The sequence below is a fragment of the Triturus cristatus genome, chromosome 10 (genome assembly GCF_964204655.1).
Source record: "Triturus cristatus chromosome 10, aTriCri1.1, whole genome shotgun sequence".
Lineage (NCBI taxonomy): Eukaryota > Metazoa > Chordata > Amphibia > Caudata > Salamandridae > Triturus > Triturus cristatus.
The window spans coordinates 987,699,266-987,722,639 of NC_140593.1; the positions used below are offsets into that span (position 1 = coordinate 987,699,266).

The 23,374-nt window shown below is 49.3% G+C and overlaps 1 protein-coding gene across 1 annotated transcript in view; it reads left to right on the top strand.

Moving 5' to 3' along the window:
* Positions 1 to 23,374, top strand: part of NT5M (5',3'-nucleotidase, mitochondrial) — a 123,432-nt gene that overhangs the window by 52,802 nt on the left and 47,256 nt on the right. The window contains exon 3 of the mRNA XM_085628929.1: positions 7,856 to 7,916. Coding sequence (XP_085485055.1) covers positions 7,856 to 7,916 — 61 coding nt within the window. The remainder of the gene's footprint in view (positions 1 to 7,855; positions 7,917 to 23,374) is intronic.

The following is a 23,374-nucleotide window of genomic DNA, read 5'->3' on the forward strand; positions in this document are numbered from 1 at the left end:
TAGAGCCCAGTTGTTCATCCACCACTCTCAGGGACCAGGTATGAAGGCATCCTTGCCGATTGATGTAGGAAGTGTTTCCACATTGGAAAAAAACACGTTGGAAACAAAAGTGCCTCAGAGCCCTCAAGTCCACCAATACCTCAGCCAGTTTGCTTAATAATTACCATCCACCAGTCAACACCTGGAGTGAGCAGAGAACTGATCCCCAGCCAAAAGCTCTAACAGCTCCTGCTGAGTGAAGCAGGATCGGTCACGGGAGATGGAGCACTTAGGTCATAGGTATTTTGGGATTGAAGTTCTGAGAAGCTGGCTCCTGTTGGTAATGGTGATGCGACATGGGAGGCTGAAGGTGGAGAAGAGCCCAAGTGATAGTGAAAACACAGGGGGTCATGTGGTCCTGTAGCTGCAACTAGAGATGTACAGCAGCAATGATGACTGTGTCGGTTACTGCCACTTTTCCTGAGCTGCGGAAAGAAATACATGTTCAGGTTCTGTAAGGACACCAGCAGGCACTTTGGAAGTTTCAGAAAAAAACGTGCTAAGGTAGCCAGCAGTGAAGCACCTTAAGGCCTTCCAAGTACCAGGCCAGAGACTGTGTAAGGCAGAGCATATTGTCCAGGTAATGGAATATCATCATAACCCTACAATGGAGAGAGCAACAGTCGGAGCCTCTTTTTTGGTGAAGAACGGGCAGCAGACTGGAGACCAAAAGTATAGCCTCCTGAGCTGGTAATGCACTCTGTATGCAGAAATAATAATTTCTGATGCAGAGATGCCAAAGGGATGTGAAGCTATACACCAGTGAGGTTGATGATCACTGTAAATGTGCCTGAGACTCCATCTGGGGAATGTTATGCTGCATTGTCTCCATCTTGAAGGAATTGACTCAAACCCAACAATTGACCAGACTCCGTTTTGATGACAGTGAGGACGGCGCACAAGAACTTAGGCATCAGAAAGATAATTTTTTTTTTGAAACCGTTTATTACAGGACTCAAAAAAATTGTACAAGTATGGGCCTACAACCTTCCGGCCGGCCGCTAGCAATAAAAGGAGCATACGGTATACATTTGTAAAACACATGGTGCCGCTGCCGAGCATTTACAGGAGATAACATCGTTGCGTGCCACATTATGCAGACCCCATCATACGGTTCCATTTTAAATTTAAAGCACAGCAAACACAAACAAACCCACAAGGCAATCCTCGATCGAAAGAGCAACACGTGCTCCCCTAGAGGGGGAAATCTAGCCATCCATAGGAATCTCGAGAGGGGGGGGAGAGATCAGAACTAGGATTGGGGACACCCAATGCCCAGGTACCGGGGGGATGAGTTGGCTAAGGGGACGGGGCCGGCGATGGATCAGGCAGTAGGGGTGGAGCACAGATTCCCCCGCGGTAGGCGTTCCAGGGGCCCCACACTTTCACCCATGTCGCAGGCTTACCTCTCGCCACATACACCACCTTTTCCCGAAACATGCACCAGTCCATATGCTCCTTCCAGGCCGAGACTGTCGGGGGGCTCTGGGATCCCCACAGCTGGGCAATATCACGCTTGGCAACCATATATCCCAGAGTCGCCCACCACGTCTGCGGCACCGAGTAGTCGGTAGGCTCCCACACATTCAACAGGCATCTCCTCGCTTCGGGCAACAGCGCCACATGCGTGACCACTCGCAGCACCTCATGCACACCTCGCCAGAACCCCTCCACTTGCGGGCACTCCCAAAGGATATGCAGAAAGGTCCCCAGCGCACCACACCCAAGCTTACACAAACCGTCCTCAGCATAGCCCATACGCAGGAGCTTTGGCCCCGTCATATAGACCCTGTGGAGTATCTTGAGCTGGACGAAACGAAGGCGAGCCGGTATGGCCACCTCTTTCGGGGAGGCCACCGCGGAGATCCAGTCCTCGTCGTCCAGCTCCAGCCCATCGGCTACCCAAGCCTCACGAAGGGCAGTCAGCAAGTCTGAGCGATCGTTGATCAGTTTTTTATAGATCAGTGAGATCGTGCTGTCAGGGACGTGTCCGTCCAGCACTCTATCCTCCAGGGGGGAGCACTCCGGGATGGAGGCAACGTCCGGAAAGACGGAGCCCAGCGCATGCCCATCAGAAAGATAATTGAGTAGATTCCATAGACCTTTTCTCCAGGGCACCTTGCCTCATAGTCAAGTTGTCCGCCAACACCAGAATTGTCAGAGACAGTATCTCTCTTTTGCTCAGACTGTGTGGCCATTACATGGGATTGACCCAATGTGCAAGAGGAGAGAGACAGAATTCCTTTGACAACTCTCCGTGACCACCTGGAGCACCAAGGCTTTGGAGGTGGTTGCCTCCCATGCTGCTAGTGCTGAGTGCACGCTCCAACCTGCCAATTGGGACCAACAGCAATGTGGTTGGAAAAACTGTAAAAGACAGCTTGATTACCCATCTAGTTGTAGAAACTTCCAAAATCCTTCTGTTTCTGCCTAGACGAAGGGAGAAGGGTAGGTGTACATGAGGATAAAGAGATAACTTTGTGGGGGGGGGGGGCATAAGAATAGGAGCAATGTTGCTGCCTCAAAGAAAAAGAATGCTAGCATTCCTGAAAAGATGATGGCTCTTGTCTTACAGTTCAACCCCAAGCAGCTGAGTGCCTTCAATTGGCAGGCAAAGAGCAAAAGACTTCTGTGAATTTTATGGATTCTAGTTCAATAGAAGCACATTTTGTTGAGCTACTACCGTGGTACTCCCTGTCAAGCCAGAGGTATAGTCCATATTAAACAAGACATTGGAAAGGAATTTAACCTGCAGCTTCAGCACTTCCAGAAGTGCAGAGCACCCATCCCTCTTTTCCAAAGCCTTAAAACGGTTCTTGATGTTCACAATCATTGACTGCGCTGCGTAGGATACATAGCTTCCAGCCCAATGAGCAAGGTGGGACCCAGAATGCTTCTTTTTGAGGGAGGAGTTCCCCTTTTTATCCACAGGAACCTTGTAGGTGGGGTTTTCGACCACTGAGGTCTAGCCTCTAGAGAATAAACAGGAAAAGTAATCTAGCAATGACGTCTGCATATCAACCAGGAAGTAGAGACTGCCAATAAAGTGGAAGAGAATTATTCCATTCTGGATTCTTCCATTTTTAAACATGTGAACATCTAGATGGGTGTATGCCGCAACTGGCAAAGCACTGTGGTAGTTGAAGTTATGGGAGTGTTAGGCATAGCAAAATCCATATTCTCCCAGATCCTAGCCAGAATTCACTGGAGAACCACCTTCTCAATATATTTGTTCATCTGTTCCTCTAGGCCAATTTCCTTACTCCATGCTCCGATTAAGTGACATTATAGCCAGTGTCCCTCTTCGGCATCAGCCGACCCACCAGGAGGGAGCCAGAATCAATTTCAAGGAAGCTGAGGAAGAAAAAAACAGTCTCCTGGTGATACTTTTTCTGCAAATGCTGCCTCATCACTACAGACCCAAAAGGAAAGGGAGGTAGCAACAACCAGGTAACACAAAGATGAAGCCCACCGACAGTCACCTGCACCAAGGTGGACATTTAGAACTGCCAGAATTCTGAGTATCTAATTATTTCTGATTTGTTCGGTAATTGGAGTTACAAGTTAAATTAGGAATTACAGACATCTCTCGAAAACCCCCTGTTTTTTCTAGTGCATATTTTTCCTGCAGAATGTACGAAAGGCAACATACATGGTAATGTGGAATAACGTGGCAGTTAGGTGGGGAAATGCTTATTCTTGTAATTTCCCATTTGCAAATGCAAAACTGGTAATAACCTGTTATTTCTGCCTCACGGAAGTACCTATGCCAGTGGTGCCAGTACAGCTGGTTACGAGAGCAATGCTGCAGGAGACCTGGATTGCTTATAATTGGCTGTAAGCTGAAGCCTGGTGCATGCTCACGCGCGTACACCAAAATACTGCTGCAGGGTGCCTCTGTCAACACCTGGCATGATCCACCGAGACAGAGGGCAGGCTACCAGAGTTTGTGACACTCACAACACCACCATAGGGAAGAGATGAGAGTCGGTCAGAGAAGAAATCCAGAGAGGGAAAGGGTATGGGTAGGGGTTACCCACAGCTGTAATATTAGGTACAGCTGTTACTGACAAGTAGATCCCATGGAATGTCCAACAGCGACAACAGTTGTGAACTCATTCTGGCTGGTAGTACTTCACAACTGTTATATTTGTCTTTAAATCCTCGTATACCATGAAAGTCAAGATCTAAGCAGGTCCAAGTCCCTGTTGGTAACCATTTAATCCATTTGATTTCAGCAACTCCACAGCACCTATAGTATCAGACCTAATATCCTTTCTGAAGCAGCAACTCCAAGTATTATGGCACCTCTTTACCCTCCTAATTTCCTTCTGATGCATACAACTCTACCAGGTTTAGAGATTTAAGAAAATGCTGTCCACAGAAGAAGTAGTCTGAGATAGTTTGGACATCTATGGGTCTCACAACATGTTGTTGGAATCTGCTACCCCTTCTTGACTTTTGTTCCTTTCACACTGGCCCTTGAGTGTACAGATACCTTGTTCTGAGGAAGATAATATTATCATCTCCCAGATTGTGCCCCTAAGATGACATAACTTTATTTAAACTCATATCAGTGAAAAGATTTCACCCTCTCTGGCACTTCCATAGGTTTGAAACAAAATAGAGATAAAACTACCAGCCAGTAGACTGCCTAGCCTACAGAAAGTCATTGACATTTTTTAAAATGCCATCATCGAGGCAAAGAAACATTATGGGTTCGAATGGAATAATAGAGCTACCAATAATTCTAGAGGCCTTTTTAAGTAAGTGAATACAGCATTATCACCAGCTCACTGGTACCCATAGCGGCCTTGTCATTTGTCTTGTATGAGGCCTAATATTCTTTTTGGGAGGAAATTAAATAGCATCATTATAGACCTGGCTGTGACTCATATTCACCCAGACTCAGTTGATGCGACAAGTACTTCTTCACTTGAGAAATATACTACAGTCTTTAAAAGAAAATCTAACGTACCCACATCACAAATATAAAAATTAATTCACTCTTGTTAAAAGACACTTTCGCTTAATCGCATCCCTCTTTTAATGGCATAGAAGGTATTCTGAGCATCCTTAAGCCCACTGATAAGCCAGCATGACTCTTGAGGGATTTCTGCTACTTCGCCCCACCCACCTCTCATCTTTTGAAGGCCTACTTCCAGGACAGTCATGAACGCAGAGCTTTGAAGAATGGCACCATTATTTTTCTGCTGAGAAAACTCAGTATGGATGCCTTAATCCTGATCTTTTTTAGGCCAATACCCAACCTGTTGTTTTAGCTAACACAGTGGGAAAATAGCTGTGTACCAATTTCAATAATATCTGGATACCCAATTATTGAATTACACATCTACAATCTGCATTTCAGACTGGGCCTCGCTACTCAGAAGTCTTTGTAGGTTTCTTGGGATGATGCTTTAAGATCTGAGGATGAAGTAGCATTCTGCCTCTTAGTGATGACACACCTTTCCACTGCCTTTGAAGCTGTGGACATCAGCATCTTGCTCAACAGATTGTCCTCCATGGCACAAGCCTCTCCAATCACTCTCAAATGATTTAAATAATTTCTCACCCAATGGAATCAAAGTGTAAAGGCTGAGTTCCCTTCTGTCTGCCGTTTCCTGTTCCGTCTGTGGTGTCGCCAGGTATCACCTTTGTTACCTGTACTGTTCCATGTTAATATTTCCCTGTGTTTGACCTTTTTGAAAGATGCCATGCATGAGCACAATCTTATGTGGCAAACAGTTGTACATCTGCTGCTCCACAGATTCTACTAACATCAACTGCAATTAAACAAATCTAAAACTGTATACATCCTTTTTTAGGTCAAAAACCTGACGAGCGATAGGCCATTTCATCTCCCTCCTCACCTTAATTAACCAAGATGCTGTGATGGCTCGTAGCATGAAAACTTTGTAGTCTACTTTTGAAGATGGGAGTGCTACTAGAGGCGCAGGTAGGATAGGTTGTTGATAGTCATTTCCCTAAACGAGTAAACTCAACCTATCTACAACAGTATTCCTGCAAGCATAAAACACTGGCGCTGGGATTAGCGGGGAATGCTCGGCTGGATTATTGTAATTGCATTCAGGCTCTCATCCAAACAAATCATGGATATTCACAAAGCCCAATAATTCAGCCATAGAAGTTTTTGCTTGACTCAAAAAATGTGACCATGTAACTGCAGCTAAGTAAGAGCTACACTGATTACATGTGAAAGATTGCTTCTGTTTTAACCTACAATGCTGGATGTAATATTGTGTTTACAATTGGTAATTGGTATAACTCTTTATTATATTCCTATAGTGAGGAATATGAAAATAGGGATGCCATGCATAAGGGAGACCTATTTTGCCGTGGTTATAGATCTGAGTTGCTAGCAATATTTCCTCGAACTGCACCTCTGTCTTCAGAAGAGTGCTTTGAATGTTATTTCACTTAGCACTAGGCTGAACATTGGTGTGTAAAATTAATATTTTGACATTTTCCTGCAAGGAATAATAATTCTACCTTATCACTGTCCTTTAGAGATGATCTAATCCTGGCCAGGAATTCCAAGAATAAATGTTTTTGGGGATATTCCCGAGCCAGTTTTAATCTTGGTTATGCTGAAATTCTGCATAATAAGATCCGTTACACATATGTGTTTGTATTGTCTTCTCCTCCCCTTTGCTCCTTCCGAGGCGTTGGTTTGCACAGAGGGATGTTGTTAGCAAGCCCGATGATGAAGCATGCCACTACTAGTGGGTGAGGGCGTTTAACAAACGTTGTCTTTTGTCTGTTCACACTCATCCCAGGTCATTTTTATGACGTCCTTTTCCCTTGTGTGTGTTTAATGTTCGTTGTGATTGGCATGGATTGTATCCTTGGGGAGAAGGCTGCTCAGGGCCATGCTTTGTCTGCAGAACGTAGATCCTTATTTAGAGTTTTGTGGATGGGATACTCTGTCAAAACGTACCAGATATCCCGTCCACCATATTGCAAGGGTCATACGTTATAGTGCACTTGTAATACGGTCAACAGAATATCTTCAATGTTTGTGATAGAGTATTTGCTCCTCAAAATAAGGTCCTAAGTCTGTTCACTGCTGAGGGTCTAAAGCAACAGAGTGCAAAATAAGTGTGGGGTTACTGAATCCATGGAAATGTTTTAGTATATCCATAAATAATATGTTTACATACACTGTTTGTAAACCAACTCAGTGTTCATCTTGAAAATGTGGTACGGATCTAGTACTCAAACATTTGAACACGTCAGGTTTGATTCCACGTCCAGCCTCACCTTCTGCGTCTCATTCTGAAGATGGCATGTAGCGATCATTGTGGTAGAAACAGATGTCTACTGTCTTGTAATTAAATAACAGAACATAATCTATCTTCCCTTCGTTCTCTAACCATTACTCTCACTATTTTTACTCCTCTAGACTGTTTTTGGTTCTTTTCCACCCTCCCCACCAATGCTTTGAAACACTCGCCCATCCTCTTTTTCTGTACTCCACATTTTTATGCCCCTCTTAGCCTTCACCCACTCGTCTTTCAAGGAACTTGTGTAGCTCTGAAGTGGTCCAAAGGGGACATATCTAATATGAAAAACAACAACAATAATAGATAAATACGCCAACTCTCAACAGGTTTGAATTTTGAGAGAGAGGCTTATCAAACATGAGATCTGAGAGAGAGAGAGGCATATTGAACATGGACTACTCTAGGCCAATAGGACATATCCTGACAACTGGGTCATAGCACAGGATGTGAATGTATTTAAGCCAATGATTAAACACATTTCTGATGTTATTTCATTTTTTCTTCCTCAGCACTGATGTGTTCATTTGTACGAGTCCAATTAAGAAGTTCCAGTATTGTCCTTACGAGAAGGTAAGTTTGGCACCTTCGTTTAACTCATGATGCGTATTACCTAGTAGGAAAACATTATGTATCGGTGGAGTGAGATTAGAGATGAAGGGAGGAAATGACTGTATGATTGAGAGTCATTTTTATTTAAGTTTTATTAAATATTCTTGAGATGATTAATAGCAGATATGTTACATGTTGCCGCTTTTATTTTGTTAAACATCTTTTTATTTGGTATTTGGTTCATCACGTGCAGGAGGATCGATATATATCGATACTTATCATATTTAGTAACATACAGCAAATCAACATGGTATGCCTGTATATATGTATCACTATGTGGTACTGATAACCACCCCTAGTCCCAAAAACCATAGTCTCTGCGGGTTAGTTATGACCAATATAACTGATACTACTCCAAGGGTATAACATTCTAACATCTTCCTCGGTATGAGGTCTAAGGGGAATTGAACATGTTCTGCATGTTTACATATCTGTATAGGGGGCCTACAAATAGATGTCACTCAGTTTGTGTGAAACAATAAAACTAAAACAACTATTAACCAACTGGTTATGCCGTGGGGTCCAGTCTGTTCATTCGTGTCATTTATGATTATGCCGGGCCTTGTGGATCTAGTCGGGCGGAGGAGAACCCGAGCGTCGCACCTTTGGTGTGTAAATTCAGTCGCAGCTATGGTGTGTGGGCTCTGCCTGTGTAGACTCTTTGGGGTATCTATGCTTAGTTCCTACGTTAACTCCGCCGTCATACCGCAGTTTAATTTTTAACTGGTTTATCAACTACCTGGGTTGTTCGTCCTCTGATTGTGAAGTGTCACTTCCCTTCTCCTCTTTACTCCAGCCTTGCTCCGGGTTGTCCAAGGTCTCCAAAACCTCCATCCATAGCTACGCAATGGGGCTTCTCCTGAGGCCCGTCCTTTCTTCCCGGACCAGACTCTGCTCTCAGCCCCAACCCAGTGAGTCAATTCTCGCCACCACATACCTGTTTCAGGCCCAGCCAATGATTTCCCGGCCAGTGCTATTCGCCTTCTAGCTAGGACCAGGGCAAGGTCTAGGAATCTATTCCCAACTTTATGTTTATGTGGCCTAGGGAAGAGCCCCAGTAAGCATACCCCTTCTGTATTCTCCAGTGTACGCCCCACTCCCGTCCCCACTGCCCTCAACGCTGTCTCCCAGAACCCATGCAAAGCGTCACACCCCAAGTCATGTGTACAAAATCTACATCTTTATGATCACATCTCTGACATTTGCGTTCCTCCCCGCCATATACAATCCTTAGTTTTTGCGGTCATATATGTCATATGGGTATAGTTAATCTGAGTGTACTTCAGTCTAGTATTACGTGAAACCTTCTTGGTGTATGCGAGAATTCAGCCTCATTCCAGGTCTGAGTTCCCTGTCCAAAATGGTTTCCCATCAGTTTCTTAATTTCGTTAAAGGCACGTGCGTCATTTCTGTTAGTAAGGTATAGAACCATTTCACTTGGTGGCGTGCCGTCCCCCTGTGAGAACTGAATGCAGAACTGCATGTATCTTAAGTTCCTCATGACTCCCTCCCCACAGCTCCCTGAAGGTCCGTCCGACCGCTTCGCATGTCAGAAATTGACCCGGTGGGAGGCCGATACTTTCAACTAGTTCCTCGAATGGTAACAGGACTGACTGTTGATAGCAGTCGCCTACAGTTACCAATCCGATTTTGGCCCAGGTTTTCAATTGCTGAGGAGTCAATATCGTGCGTGGGGTGCAATGTGGCAAACCAGCCAAGGGCAGGACCGGAGTGTATAAGGAGGTACTTGCTGTACAAACTGTGAAGTGTTTCCAACACCATAGTGTGGTAGTCTGCAATAGGGACTGGTGTGGGATAGTTACCACTGTGTCAAGCATTTTGACCATGAGCATATCAGTGCGGGACCCAAGGTCCGTCAAATTCGTTCCCTCAGGGCCTGTTCCTTCTGGCCACTGTGCTAGCCACTTTAGCTGAGATGCCAAGAAGTATAGCTCAAAGTTCGGTGCTCCCAAACCACCCTCTGCGAGTAACCAGCAATACCCTTCGTCATCCCCCTTCCCATATCAGGTCACGCAATATTGAATTCAGTTGTCGGAACCACGAGTTAGGTATGGTGGTGGAGAGATTAGTAAAAAAGTACAACAGTCGTAGCAACATAACCATCTTCGCAAGAGAAACCCGGGCCATGATCGGCAGTCGGGGGAGCACCAAAACGAGACACACGACCTAAGTGATCTGAGTGTCTTCCCTAGGTTGCCGTTGCCTAGATCTTCTAGGGAGTGGAAGACCTGGATCCCAATTAAGGTCCTCTGTGAGGTCTGGTGGGCGAGGCAGTCCTGCCGACAGGGGAAATAGGTATGTCTTGTGTCGGTTAACTTTTAGTCCTGATACAGCCTCAAATTGTCCCATTATATTCAGTTCTGTGGTGGTGCCCTTAGCGACATCCTTAAGGTAGCTCAATAAATCATCAGCATAAAAGGAAATATTGTGGGTGTATCCACCCACCATCAGGCCTAGCCCCACCCCACCCTGTATAGACAGTGCCGCCAATGGTTCGATTGCCAATGCAAACAGGAGGGGCGACAGCGGGCAACCTTGTCTTGTGCCCCGTCCAATCTCGTATTGTGTGGAAACATTCTTACCAGTTTTAACTCTAGCTGTGGGGCGTTCGTAAAGAAGTGACAACCGTTTTTACCAGCCCTCTCCCAGCCCCATCCGACTCATTGTCTCAAGTAAATGAGCCCATCGAACTGTATCGAAAGCCTTTTCAAGGTCAAAAGTGCATCCTGTACAGAGTACAGTCTACTTAGGTTGTCGGGCCGGAATAAACCCGTTCTGGTCTGCGGGGACTAAGGTAGGCATATATGGCAATAAGCGGAGCACTAGGACCTTGCTTAGGATTTTGAAGTCTATGTTAAGCAAGGAGAGCGGTCGGAAATCCGTGACCTGTGTCACTGAAGCTTTCTTAGGGAGTGGGAACACTGAGTCATCCCGCATGGATCTACGAAGATGTCCCAGCCTCAGGGATTCGTCATATAATACTTCTAGGTGAGGAGCCAGTGTTGTAACATAACACAAATAGAATCCTATAGGGAGGCCGTCCGGCCCTGGCGTCTTCCTGGTAGCCATACTCTTAATAGCCACAAGTATCTCTTGAATGGTCACCAGGCCTCCCAGTACTCCCCTCGCCTGGTGGTCTAGCGTTGGAAGCGTCAATGCTCCCAGAAATCACTCCTGTTTGCCCAATGAGATCAGGGTGGGTGTCTTGTAAAGATCCTCATATTAAAGGCGAAATTGATCGTTGATCACCTCAGGGTGGGGGATTGGGGTCCTGGTGTGGGATCAGATATGTGTAATCGGGCATCCCCGAATTTCTGGCTTAATGAGTCATGCCAGCAGACTACCCGGCTTCCCCTCCTCTTATTGAACCCGAGGAGGTAACGCCTATAGTCATGGCACCGCAGACGTTATAGGACCCGGTGGTACAGCGCTAGTGTCGCTTTTAAATTCTCCAGGGCCTCTGGACTGATTCCCTGTGTATTATCTAATTCGTGTAGCTTACCCTCTAGTTCGGCCAGTTCTCAGTGTAGTTCTTTCTGTGCCCCAATTGACTGCCCCAGACAGAGTCCCCTTATCACAACCATGAGCACCTCCCATTCCATCAGTGCCGTAGACACTTTTTTCGTGTTGGTAGCAAAGTAGGTGTCAATAGCTGAGCCTATGGATTCTCTACAACAGGTGTTCTCCAACATTAGTGGGATGAAATGCCAGAGTGGTACTAGCGGCTGTTTCCCCAAGGGTTGTTGGATCAAAAGGAGGGGCCTGTGGTCAGAAAGTGTACGTCCTAAATATTCAGTGTGTGTGACAGAACTTCCCAGTCCTGGTGTACACAAGAAGAGGTCGACCCTCGTATGTAGCTGGTGAATGGGGGAATAGAATGAATAATCCCTGTTCCCTTCGTGTTGTGTCCTCCATATATCCACCAATCCCCAATGATCTCTCCAATCTCGGAATCCCATTGTCGTGCAGTGTGCCTGAGCGTACAACAATGAGGGATATGAACGATCAAGAGTAATGCCGGTTACACAGTTAAAATCGCTGCCTATCAACATCGCGGTACAAAAGGGGGTGGTGATGGACGGAGCATCAGAACCAATCAAACACTCACACCCAGTCAACAGATCTGGGTTTGATCCATCACCGTTCTTTAGCCCACTCTGACACCCCAGTTCAGACATGGCCATATGCAAATCAGTCTGACCCTGTGCCTCATGGGAACAGTCCAGCCCGAACTGCCAAGCCATGCCTTCCCTGTACCGGAACCAAGCTTCCTAGGACCGGTTTCTGGCATTTCAGCCGTCTTCATCCAGGCTTGCTTGAATCCAGTGGCAAAGTGAGCAAGGGACTCACGTCTGAGCATACCCTGCCAACTTATGGCGAACAAAGCGGTACAAAAGGGGGTGGTGATGGACGGAGCATCAGAACCAATCAAACACTCACACCCAGTCAACAGATCTGGGTTTGATCCATCACCGTTCCTTAGCCCACTCTGCCACCCCAGTTCAGACATGGCCATATGCAAATCAGTCTGATCCTGTGCCTCATGGGAACAGTCCAGCCTGAACTGCCAAGCCATGCCTTCCCTGGACCGGAAACAAGCTTCCTAGGACCGGTTTCTGGCATTTCAGCCGTCTTCAGCCAGGCTTGCTTGAATCCAGTGGCAAAGTGAGCAAGGGACTCACGACTGAGCATACCCTGCCAACTTATGGCGAACAAAGCGGTACAAAAGGGGGTGGTGATAGACTGAGCATCAGAACCAATCAAACACTCACACCCAGTCAACAGATCTGGGTTTGATCCATCACCGTTCTTTAGCCCACTCTGCCACCCCAGTTCGGACATGGCCATATGCAAATCAGTCTGACCCTGTGCCTCATGGGAACAGTCCAGCCCGAACTGCCAAGCCATGCCTTCCTTGGACCGGAAACAAGCTTCCTAGGACCGGTTTCTGGCATTTCAGCCGTCTTCAGCCAGGCTTGCTTGAATCCAGAGGCAAAGTGAGCAAGGGACTCACGTCTGAGCATACCCTGCCAACTTATGGCGAACAAAGCGGTACAAAAGGGGGTGGTGATGGACGGAGCATCAGAACCAATCAAACGCTCACACCCAGTCAACAGATCTGGGTTTGATCCATCACCGTTCTTTAGCCCACTCTGCCACCCCAGTTCAGACATGGCCATATGCAAATCAATCTGACCCTGTGCCTCATGGGAACAGTCCAGCCCGAACTGCCAAGCCATGCCTTCCCTGGACCGGAAACGGGTTGGACTGTTCCCATGAGGCACAGGGTCAGACTGATTTGCATATGGCCATGTCTGAACTGGGGTGGCAGAGTGGGCTAAAGAACGGTGATGGATCAAACCCAGATCTGTTGACTGGGTGTGAGTGATTGATTGGTTCTGATGCTCCGTCCATCACCACCTCCTTTTGTACCGCCTATCAACATCGGCATCTCCGCCAGGGAGAAATGAAACCTGATCGTGGTTAGGTGCGTATATGCTACCCAGTACTATTTCCCGAACAAAGAGCCTGCCTTTCAATAGGACATATCTACCATCTTTGTCTACTAGGGTACGTAGTGATTCGAAGGGTACTCCTGCATAAATCCAGATGAGTGCCCCTCTAGTATATGCAGAGTAGGTTGTTGCAAATATTTGCCCTCTCCACCTCCTACATAGTTTCTCCGCCTCATTGTGGGTGAGGTGTATCTCTTGTAAGAGTGCAACCTGTATACCCCATCTGCGTAAGTATCTGTGAATGTTATGCCGTTTGATGGCTGAGCCCAGCCCCCTAATATTCAATGTTAGGAGTTTTAGTGTATGAGAGTTGGATGCCATTTACTAGTTAGTGTTAAGGTGCCCGGACTCTGCAGCCCCTACCCACTCCTGCCCCCCCTTCCAAGGGTTAGAATGTTGAGACCCCACCTGCACAATAACCAGAAGCATAACAATAAACCCCCAAGAAAAAACAAATTCCCATTTCCCCAGACCCAGCCGCCCAAACTGCAGACAAGTAATCATAGTCAACAAAAGGCCCCATCCAGTCTCGGGTGCGGGCCCAAAAGAGGGGATGGGCCACGTTTTATATGTTGCCTGTTGGGCGGTTCGGTATTGTACCGTGCGAGTCAAATCTGCCCAGTCATCTGTCACCTCCAGCCTGGGTCAGTGATCCGTATATTCCTGGCGGGTGGCCACATCCAGCTCAAAGGTCGTCCGCCGTTCTTGGGGTGACAGCCAGTAAAGTAATACTGTCTGTTTGAGAAAGCGATGAGTCTGTGTGTCCTGTGCCCTTAGCCAAACAGGAGCAAGGTTCCAAAGCCAACCCTTTTCCTTTCAGGAGGTCTGCCACCGCCTGTAGAGCAGCCCCCCTTTCCTTCTCTGTTTGTGAGGGGCTCGGTTTTTTTAGACAGCCTCCGTTTCGGGCTGTTCCACGATCATTTCCCGATCCGTTGTTCCCTGGGGGGTGGGGGTGGGGCATAGGTGGCCCCTTTCTTTGTGGGACCTCCAGATTTGTATGATTCCTGCCATTCCCAGGCCCCATCGGGATCTTCACAGAAGTGCGTCTTCCCATCTAACATAATGCGAAGCGTGGCAGGAAACATCAGGGAGTACTGCAGGTTCTCTTCTCGCATGGCCTTTTTGACTTCTAGGAACGAGGCCCGGCGCCATTACACCTCGGCAGTATAATCAGGGAAAATAGAGACCTTGCTATTATCTGTCCTAGCTTTCTGGAGGAGAATGTCTCTGTCCTTATAATGCCTTGCCACTACAGGGCGACCTGGTGCAGGGGGGCGGGCAGGTACCCTATATGACCTGGCTACGTACGGTGCCTCCACCGTACGTAGCCAGGGTCCCAGGAAGGACATCATGTCCCCTCCTTCTGAACCATCCTGTGCACCTACAATTCTGATGTTGTTCCTCCTATTTCGCCCCTTCGGCTCTCCGTTCAAGGGTCTGAACCCGATCCGTGAGTTTCGTGACCTGTCTGGTTAAGGTTTGTTGCACAGGGTGAAGCTCCACAATTGAGACCTCAGCCACCTTCACTAGCTCTGCCAGTTTGTGATGTTCGTCTCTCAACAAGCCCAGTCCCACTAATACAGTACTGATATCCTGGCTTTAGTGTCTGCAATGGCTTTCAGAATTTTAGTCAGCTGTTGCTGCACAGGGTCTATCACTGTCAGCAGGATCTGTGGTTCCTGCTGGAATTCGACCTGTTCCTCCCATAGGTCCGAGGGTCCCCCCGCTGTCTTTGCCCTGGCTTTGCCCATGCTGTTCCGTGAGTAAAGGTGAGGATTCAACAAGTAGGCCAGGCGTGGCTTCCAGGGTGTTATGGGATGGTTGTCGAGGGGCAAACCCAAGGGTCAACTGTTAGTCCGAACAATATTCTAGAGACCTGATCTTCTTTACCGATACGGTTGCAGCTGGGGTCCTAGGGTTAACTGCAGGCCATTCAGCAATGTGCGAATGTCCTGGCTGTCTCACTGGGACTGTTATGTTCCCAGGCTCCCTCTCAGCCCTCCACACTCTGCTCAAGGCTGGAGGCCGCCCAGGGTGGGTGCCAACGGTGTGAAGGCTGGCCCAAGAGATCGGGCAGACACCCAGCAGGAGCAAAAGAGGGGGGTCGCCGCTGGCCCCGCTCAGTCGACGTTGGTGTAGTCTGTGTAAGGCACTGCGGGTCCTCGACTCGGGTCTTTGGATCCTTAAACAGGGTAGGTGTCACAGCATCAGACACAGCTACCACCACCATAGCCCAAGGTCCGGGCTCGTCGTTCTTATATGCGGTGGTAGTACAGTTGCAGCAAGGGTCCCAGGGCAGCCCCCAGTTCACCCAGCAATGCGGGATTTTCCTGGCTGTCCCACAGGACTGTCGTGCTCCCAGGTTCCCAGGTTCAACCCTCCCCTCTCTGCCTGGGTCTAGAGGCCGCCCCGGGTGAGTACCGGCAATATAAAAGTGTGTCCAAGAGTCTGGGCAGGTGCTCAGCAGGTGCACCGATTCTGGTCCTGTGCCTTTAGTTGGGGCAGGCGTCGCTGAGCAGCTCTCACCTCCCGAGCCCTAGGACTGGGCTCGCCGTTCTATTATGTGGTGACTTCAGAACGACTCAGGTGCAATGTTGGTCACCGCCCTGGTACCGTTGATGATCAGGCCCCACCTCCTGTAGTGCTCCAAAGAGCAGCAGCCAGCTGATACGAGTGCTCCGTACTCGTTTTGTCTGCACTCAAGCCCACTCTCCTCTGGGCTCAGTGAGGGAGCTTCGGCGCGAGCCCAAGACCTTGTCCTCTGCACCCCGGAGCCGCCATCTTAGCTCCAGGTTCACTGCACAGTTCGACTTCCCCACCGCCGCCTGGACACATCGAGGCTTCCGATTCGCCCCCTCGGGCACATCGAGTCTTCCCCCGGACCAGGGCCACTCACCTAGGAGTATTTCCCACAGGCTGGGCAGTGTCGGTGTTATGTTATGCATTTCACTAGGTTCTTTCCGTGCACTCTGTTGTCTTCGCGTTCTTCATTTTCTTGACCAATCATTTATAATGGAAGGCATTCCTTCTGTTTTATTAAGTGATAACGTGTACAGTTTATGTCTAATAAAGCCAAGGAATATTTGAACAAACTGGGAATTAAACACAGAACTACCTCTTTGTACAACCCAAACAGTAATGGTATGGTTGAGCGCTTTAATAGAGTTATTAAGAATACCATTCAAATCTCTGCTAAAAGTGGTGATTAGGAAACCCAGGTTTTGAAAATGGTTTGGGCTTACAGAGTTTCAATTTGCGATGCCACTGGATATCCACCTTTTGTTCTTATGCATGGTAGGAATCAAAGAACAAAGTTTACTCCAGGTTGGTTATTTAAATCCAATGTTGTACATTGGTCTGAAGACACTGTAAAAGAAAGAGCAGATGCTCTTCAAATCAAAAGAAAAGAATGGCGCGATTCCAAGCATGGTGTGAAAAGTGCTGACATTGCTATTGGTCAATGGATTAGAGTAAAAAAACCTGGTAAGATTCTCTAAGGGGGACAGTTGTTTTTATGAACCTATGCAAGTTATTGAAATTATGAACAATCCTGTACGCCTCACTGATGGAAAAGTTTGGAACCTTAAAAGGATTGCTAAATGTTCTGCACCTTCAGTGTGTACTGAAAAAGTACCTAACTTGTATGATTTTGATGACTTGTTGTTTAATGGAAATTCTGAGAATGGCACCAATTTAAATTTCCCTGTAATTATTAAGGATAATGCAGTCAATGCTTCCCCAGATCCAGGATCACCAGTCTGGAAACTAATTTAGGAAGTTCTGCTGTTTCCATTCAAAATGAACTCACTTTGAATCCTAGGCATTCCAAGCATGAAAAAAGACCTCCTGTTTGGTTAAGGGATTACATTTCAGAAAGTTTTCCTTTGTAATTTCCCTAATGCATTTCTTGAATTGTAGTTGTTATTTATTTCTTCATTTGTATTAGCTGGTGTTAAAAGAAAAAGGATGGGGATGTGTTATGTTATGTATTTTTGTTTTATTCAGGATGGTGATGTGTTATGTTATGCATTTCACTAGGTTCTTTCTGTGCACTCTGTTGTCTCCGCGTTCCATAGAACATGGAACGCGAAGCCTAGAGAGAGGCTGGAGAGCAGTTAGTGAAGAGACAGTCAGCTAATCAGTTGTGCCCATGTATCTGCCTGCGTTCATGAGACTAAAGCTTACTTGGATGAAGAATTGACCTCCGGTGTCTGATTTACCAGGCCGGTGCGGAGCAGTAGGCTCACGCATCCGCCATTGTCGGCCTGCAAGCCACGCTCCTACATGTTGACCCTTTATGCAACTATGAAGCTGAAAATCAGAAGAGAGTGAAAATAGTTGGAAAGAATCCTTCTTGCAATGTTTTTGAAGCAGAAATATGGCATTTGAGCAGGGAACAATACCAACATGCTTTTGTCCATCAGATGTGGATTAGCCGAGACCTTGTAGAAAAGGGACACGCCATCAGAAAGTTATAGTAATTAGACATGAATGTAGGCCGTGGTGTTCGGACATAGAGTTAAAAACAATGAGAAGAGAAGAGAATGTGGGATGGTAATAGGTGTATGCATTATCTGTAAGTGTTTTGGGATACCAGAGGCAAAATCACTCATGAAATATGAAAGATGATTGAGTAATTGTAGAATAACAAAAAATATGACTTGGTGGATAAAATACAAAACGTAATTTATAAATTATTCATGTGGGCCAGTTTTAAGATTTTTGAAAGTTGTATTAAAAAATGACTATATTATACCTTTCTATTTTCCTGTTGCTGATTCACATATTCTAGTCATGTGAAGAGAAAAATGCCTGAACTGAAAGATAATTTACCAGCATCAAGTTATTCTATTATTTTTTTTTTTTTTTTGAAACCGTTTATTGCAGTTTATAGAAGTTACAGGTATGGGCCTACAACCACACGGCCGGCCGCTAGAGCATCAAAAGCATATTACATACATACAGCAAAAAACTTTCTCAGCGGTACACAGTAGGAAGACAGGAGTGATCAATGGTGCAGGCCTCACAGCTCCATGCCCACAGTACGGTTCCATTTTCTTAAAGCAAAACAACGTGAACAAACCACAACCGCAAGGCAACCCTCAATCCAAAGTGACAACACGTGCTCCATAAGTGGGGGATCCAAACCAGCAGCAAAATTCTGAAGAGGGGGACGGGAGTAGATCAGGGACTGGGGGACCGCGCGCCCGCGGCCAAGGGAGGGGCGCCATCTAGGGAGACGGAGCCGGCGAGGCCGCCGGTAGCAGCGGCGGCTCACAAATACCCCCGCGGTAGGCGTTCCAGGGGCCCCAGAGTTTCATCCACGCCCCAGGCTTACCCCTCGCCACATACACCACCTTTTCACGAAACATACACCAATCCATATGCTCTTTCCAGGCCGACACCGCAGGGGGCCTCTGGGATCCCCACAATTGGGCAATATCACGCTTGGCTATCATGTATCCCAGAGTCACCCACCGCGCCTGCGGGACCGAGTAGTCATTTGGTTCCCAGACATTCAGCAAGCATCTCCTCGCTTCAGGCAGCAGCGCGACACGCGTAACCATTCGTAGAACCTCATGCACACCACGCCAGAATCGCTCCACCTTCGGGCACTCCCACAGTATATGCATGAAAGTCGCCAACGCACCACAGCCACGCTTACACATTCCATCACCGGCAAAACCCATACGTAAAAGCCTTGGCCCCGTCATGTAGACCCGGTGAAGGATCTTGAGCTGGACGAAACGAAGGCGAGCCGGGATGGCCACCTCTTTCGGAGAGGCCACCGCGGAGATCCAATCCTCGTCGTCCAGCTCCAGCCCGTCGGCAACCCAAGCCTCGCGGAGACTAGTCAGCAGACACGATCTATCGTTAATCAATTTTTTGTATATGAGGGAGATCGTGCTGTCCGGGACATGGCCATCTAGCACTCTGTCCTCCAGGGGGGAAGACTCCGGAATGGATGCAACATCCGGGAAGACGGAGCCCAGCGCATGGCGGACCTGTAGGTACCGAAAGTACTCACTGCCCTGCAGCTGAAACTCCGCCTGCAGCGTCTCAAAAGTTTTGAATCCCCCCCTCGTCCAGAGATCTCCCACCGTGCTGATTCCGATCGTGTCCCACTTCTCGAAGCCCTTCGACGTCCACAGGGAGCCCAGCCTCTCAGATGCATACAGCGGTGACGCTCGGGTCAAACGGTCCTTCCACCCCATAGCTGCATTAGCCGCGTGCCAGACACGCACCATGACACGCGTCGGTCCCGTCAAACGGGAGTCGGGCGCGCCAGAGTAGAGCGCTCGATTATAATCGGCACCGGGCAGAAGCGTCCTGTCCATCTCAAATGCCGGGTTCAAGGCGGGCCCGTAAAGGCCATGATTAATTGCAGCTAGTTGGGAGGCCCAGTAATACCGTTTGATGTCCGGGAGGGCGACCCCTCCATCGTACCACGGGAGCGTCAATTTAGCCAGAGCAATACGCGGCCTCCCGTCCCAGAACAGGCGCCGCTGGAGGCCCTCCACCTCGCGAAAGTAGCGTGCCGGGACCAGGTCCATGGTATTCTGGAGGGCGTAGAGGAAGCGCGGCAGGGACATCATTTTAAATAAGGCCGCTCGGCCGAGCGGCGAGAGCGGCAGACGCCGCCAGCGCACCACGTCCTCCCTCAGACGCTGGAGGGGGGGCAGCAAGTTCCGCTCATAGCGGGCCTCCGGGTCAAGAGTGATATATATACCCAGGTACCGGAAACCCTGGGAGGCAATCTGGATCGGACAGTCCCGTGGCAAGACCGGGGCCTCCCCGGAGAGCACATAGACACAGGATTTCGCCCAGTTGATGACCAGGCCTGAGTTGCGACCGAAGGAGCGCAAAACATCAACCAGGACGATCAGTGACTTGCGCGGGGAGGCGAGATACAAAAGGATATCGTCAGCATAGAGGGACACGCGGTCCTCATGCTCGGGGGTCCAGCGGAGACCACGGATAGAAGGGTGCCACCGCAACCACTCCGCCAGGGGCTCCATGGCCAGGGCGAACAGGAGAGGCGACAGGGGACAACCCTGTCGCGTGCCCCGTCCCAGCGCGAATGGGGCAGATACTCGCCCATTCACCACCACCTGCGCCAACGGGCCCGAATATAGCAATTTGACCCAGCTGACGAAACCCGGGCCGAACCCAAACTTCGCCAGCATCGCCCAAACATATGGCCATTCGAGCGTATCAAACGCCATGGTGGCGTCCAAGGACGCCAAGATGGCCGGCTCCCGCACAAATGGGACACGCGCGAGCACCCCGTGTAAGCGCCGCAGATTAAGCGCCGTGTTGCGGTGTGGTATAAAGCCCGATTGGTCTTGGTGGACCAAATCGCCCACCACGCCAACCAACCGGTTGGCCAACACCTTGGCGAGGATTTTGGGCTCCGCGTTCAGAAGCGAAATCGGCCTATAGGATGTGACCCGCTCACGGGGCTTCCCCTCCTTATGGATCACCACAATTGTAGCCAGACGCTGGTCCGGCGGGAGGGAGCCCTGCGAGTGGGCCGCAAGGAACATCGCGCGCAGGTGGGGCGCCAACACATCCGGGCGTAGCTTGTATAGCTCAATGGGAATACCATTGGGGCCCATGGCCTTGCCGGATGCAACCGAGCGAATAGCCGAGGCAATTTCGTCCGAGGTGGGCGGGGCATCCAGCGAATCCCTGTCCTCCACCGTAAGGGAGGGCAGTGCGATGTCCCGAAGCAAGGCATGGGAATCTTCCTCCGAGCAGGGAGAAACCGGGGAGTAGACTTCGCGGAAATAATCCGCGAAGCAGGAGACAATGGCTTCCGGCTCAGTGACGCACACACCATCCACGCTCTCAATCAAAGGCACCACGCGGCTCGCTCTTTCCCTCTTGTCCAACCACGCAATCAATTTGCCAGCCTTGTCACCCACATCATACAATCGCCCCTGCTGCTCTCTACTGAGGCCCCTGGCCGCCTCCGTGACGAGGGCCCGATAGGCCGCCTGCTTTAAGTGCAAAACATGCAACTTGGCGTCTGTTACCCCGCTCCCCAGGTCACCCTCCAGTTCTGCAATCTCGGCCTCAACCCGGGTCACCTCCTCCCGCTCGCGCCGCCGGGCATTGGAAATAAAGGAGAGAGCCTCCCCTCTAAGAACCACCTTGAAAGCCTCCCACAGGGAGATGGCAGACGGGACCGACCCCACATTCTCATCGAAATAGCGCTGTAAGGCTTTGATCAAGTCGGCACGAATGGTGGGGTCGCGCAAATACCATGCATTGATCGGGGCCACTCTGCCATCCCCCCTCGGGAAGACATCGAAATGCAACAACAATGGGGAGTGGTCTGAGATACCCCGTGCCAAATGGCGCACCTCCCCCACCCTCCCTGCCTGGGCCGCCGGGACAAGGATGTAATCAAGCCGCGAGAGGCTACCATGGGCCCCCGAGTGGAAGGTGTACTGTTGCAATACGGGATGCTTTAAGCGCCAGCAATCCACCAGGCCCAGCGTGTCTAAAAGGCCGGGCAGCCACGCCTGTGCCCGGGGGAGGTCCCTAGGGGGATGGCGATCCATAGACCCAGAGGCAACCGCGTTAAAGTCCCCTCCAACCACCAACAGGCCACCCGGAAGGTCCAGAAGGAGGCGCCCCAGGTCCGCAAATGTAGTGGCTTGTAACCCAGGCGGGACGTACACTGATATAAAGATAAACACTCTACCCTCCATTCGTCCCACCAGAACAGTGTAACGTCCCCTCTCATCATGGCGCACCTCGTCAATCTCCAACGGGAGCGAGTTCTTGACCATAATACCCACCCCCCGCGAGCCCGAAGTGAAGCCGGAGTGGGCCGCCAAACGATATCCCCGCCGATTCATTGCATGAAAGGTGTTACCTATAAGGTGTGTCTCCTGCAGGAAGACAACATCTGGAGAAATACGTTTTAAATACTGCAGGACCACACCACGCTTAATCCTATCCCCCAGGCCGTTAACATTCCATGACAACACAATCAAATCCCTACCCCCCATCATACGTCAAAACAATCGGTCGCCCCCCACCGAGCATCTTAAAAACAACAAAACGGTTGCGGGTTTGCCTTGCGGTGCTAACAAACAACACACCCCCCCCACCCCCCGGTCCCAACAGAACTCCCCCCTCCCTGCACCCCTGCATGAGCCCAGACAGCCCCCCCAAAGTGCAGTGTGCCTGTCGCCCCATAGCTAAGTACTAACTAGTCCCCCCGAGGAGGAGGGAAGCCCCCAGCAGACCCCACCCGACCTCCATGGGAGGGGAACATACGAAAGCAATATATGGTAAAGGAACAATATCCAGAGCAAGGCCTATACAGTCACCCCTCAATTCTGATCCGGCGGGCCCTCCCCGCCAGCCGCGCCCCCCCCACCCCGATCTCCAGGCAAAGTATCTAACCAGTCCCCAGCCACCTCGGGCCGGTCGAAGAAGTGCGTACGGCCATCCACCTCCACCCTCAGCTTAGCCGGAAAGAGCATTGAGTACTTGAGGTTTAGGTCCCTTAGGCGACGTTTAATACCAAGAAAGCTCTGTCGCTGCTTCTGGACCGCCGGAGTAAAGTCTGGGTAGAAGTGTACATCCATGTTGTCCAGCCTGACCGGTCCCTGTTGCCTGGAGGTCTGGAGGATGGCGTCTCTGTCCCGGAAATTAAAAATCCGGGCAATAATAGGCCGCGGCGGGGCACCGGTCTTAGGGCGGCCCCCAGGGACCCGGTGAGCACGCTCCACCGCAAAAAGCTTACTCAGCCCCCGGGGCTGGAGATGGGTCAGGATCAGTTCTTCCACGAAGAGATCTGCCGCCTCCGCCTCTCGGCCCTCCGGCACACCAATAATGCGAACATTGTTCCTCCGGGCCCGA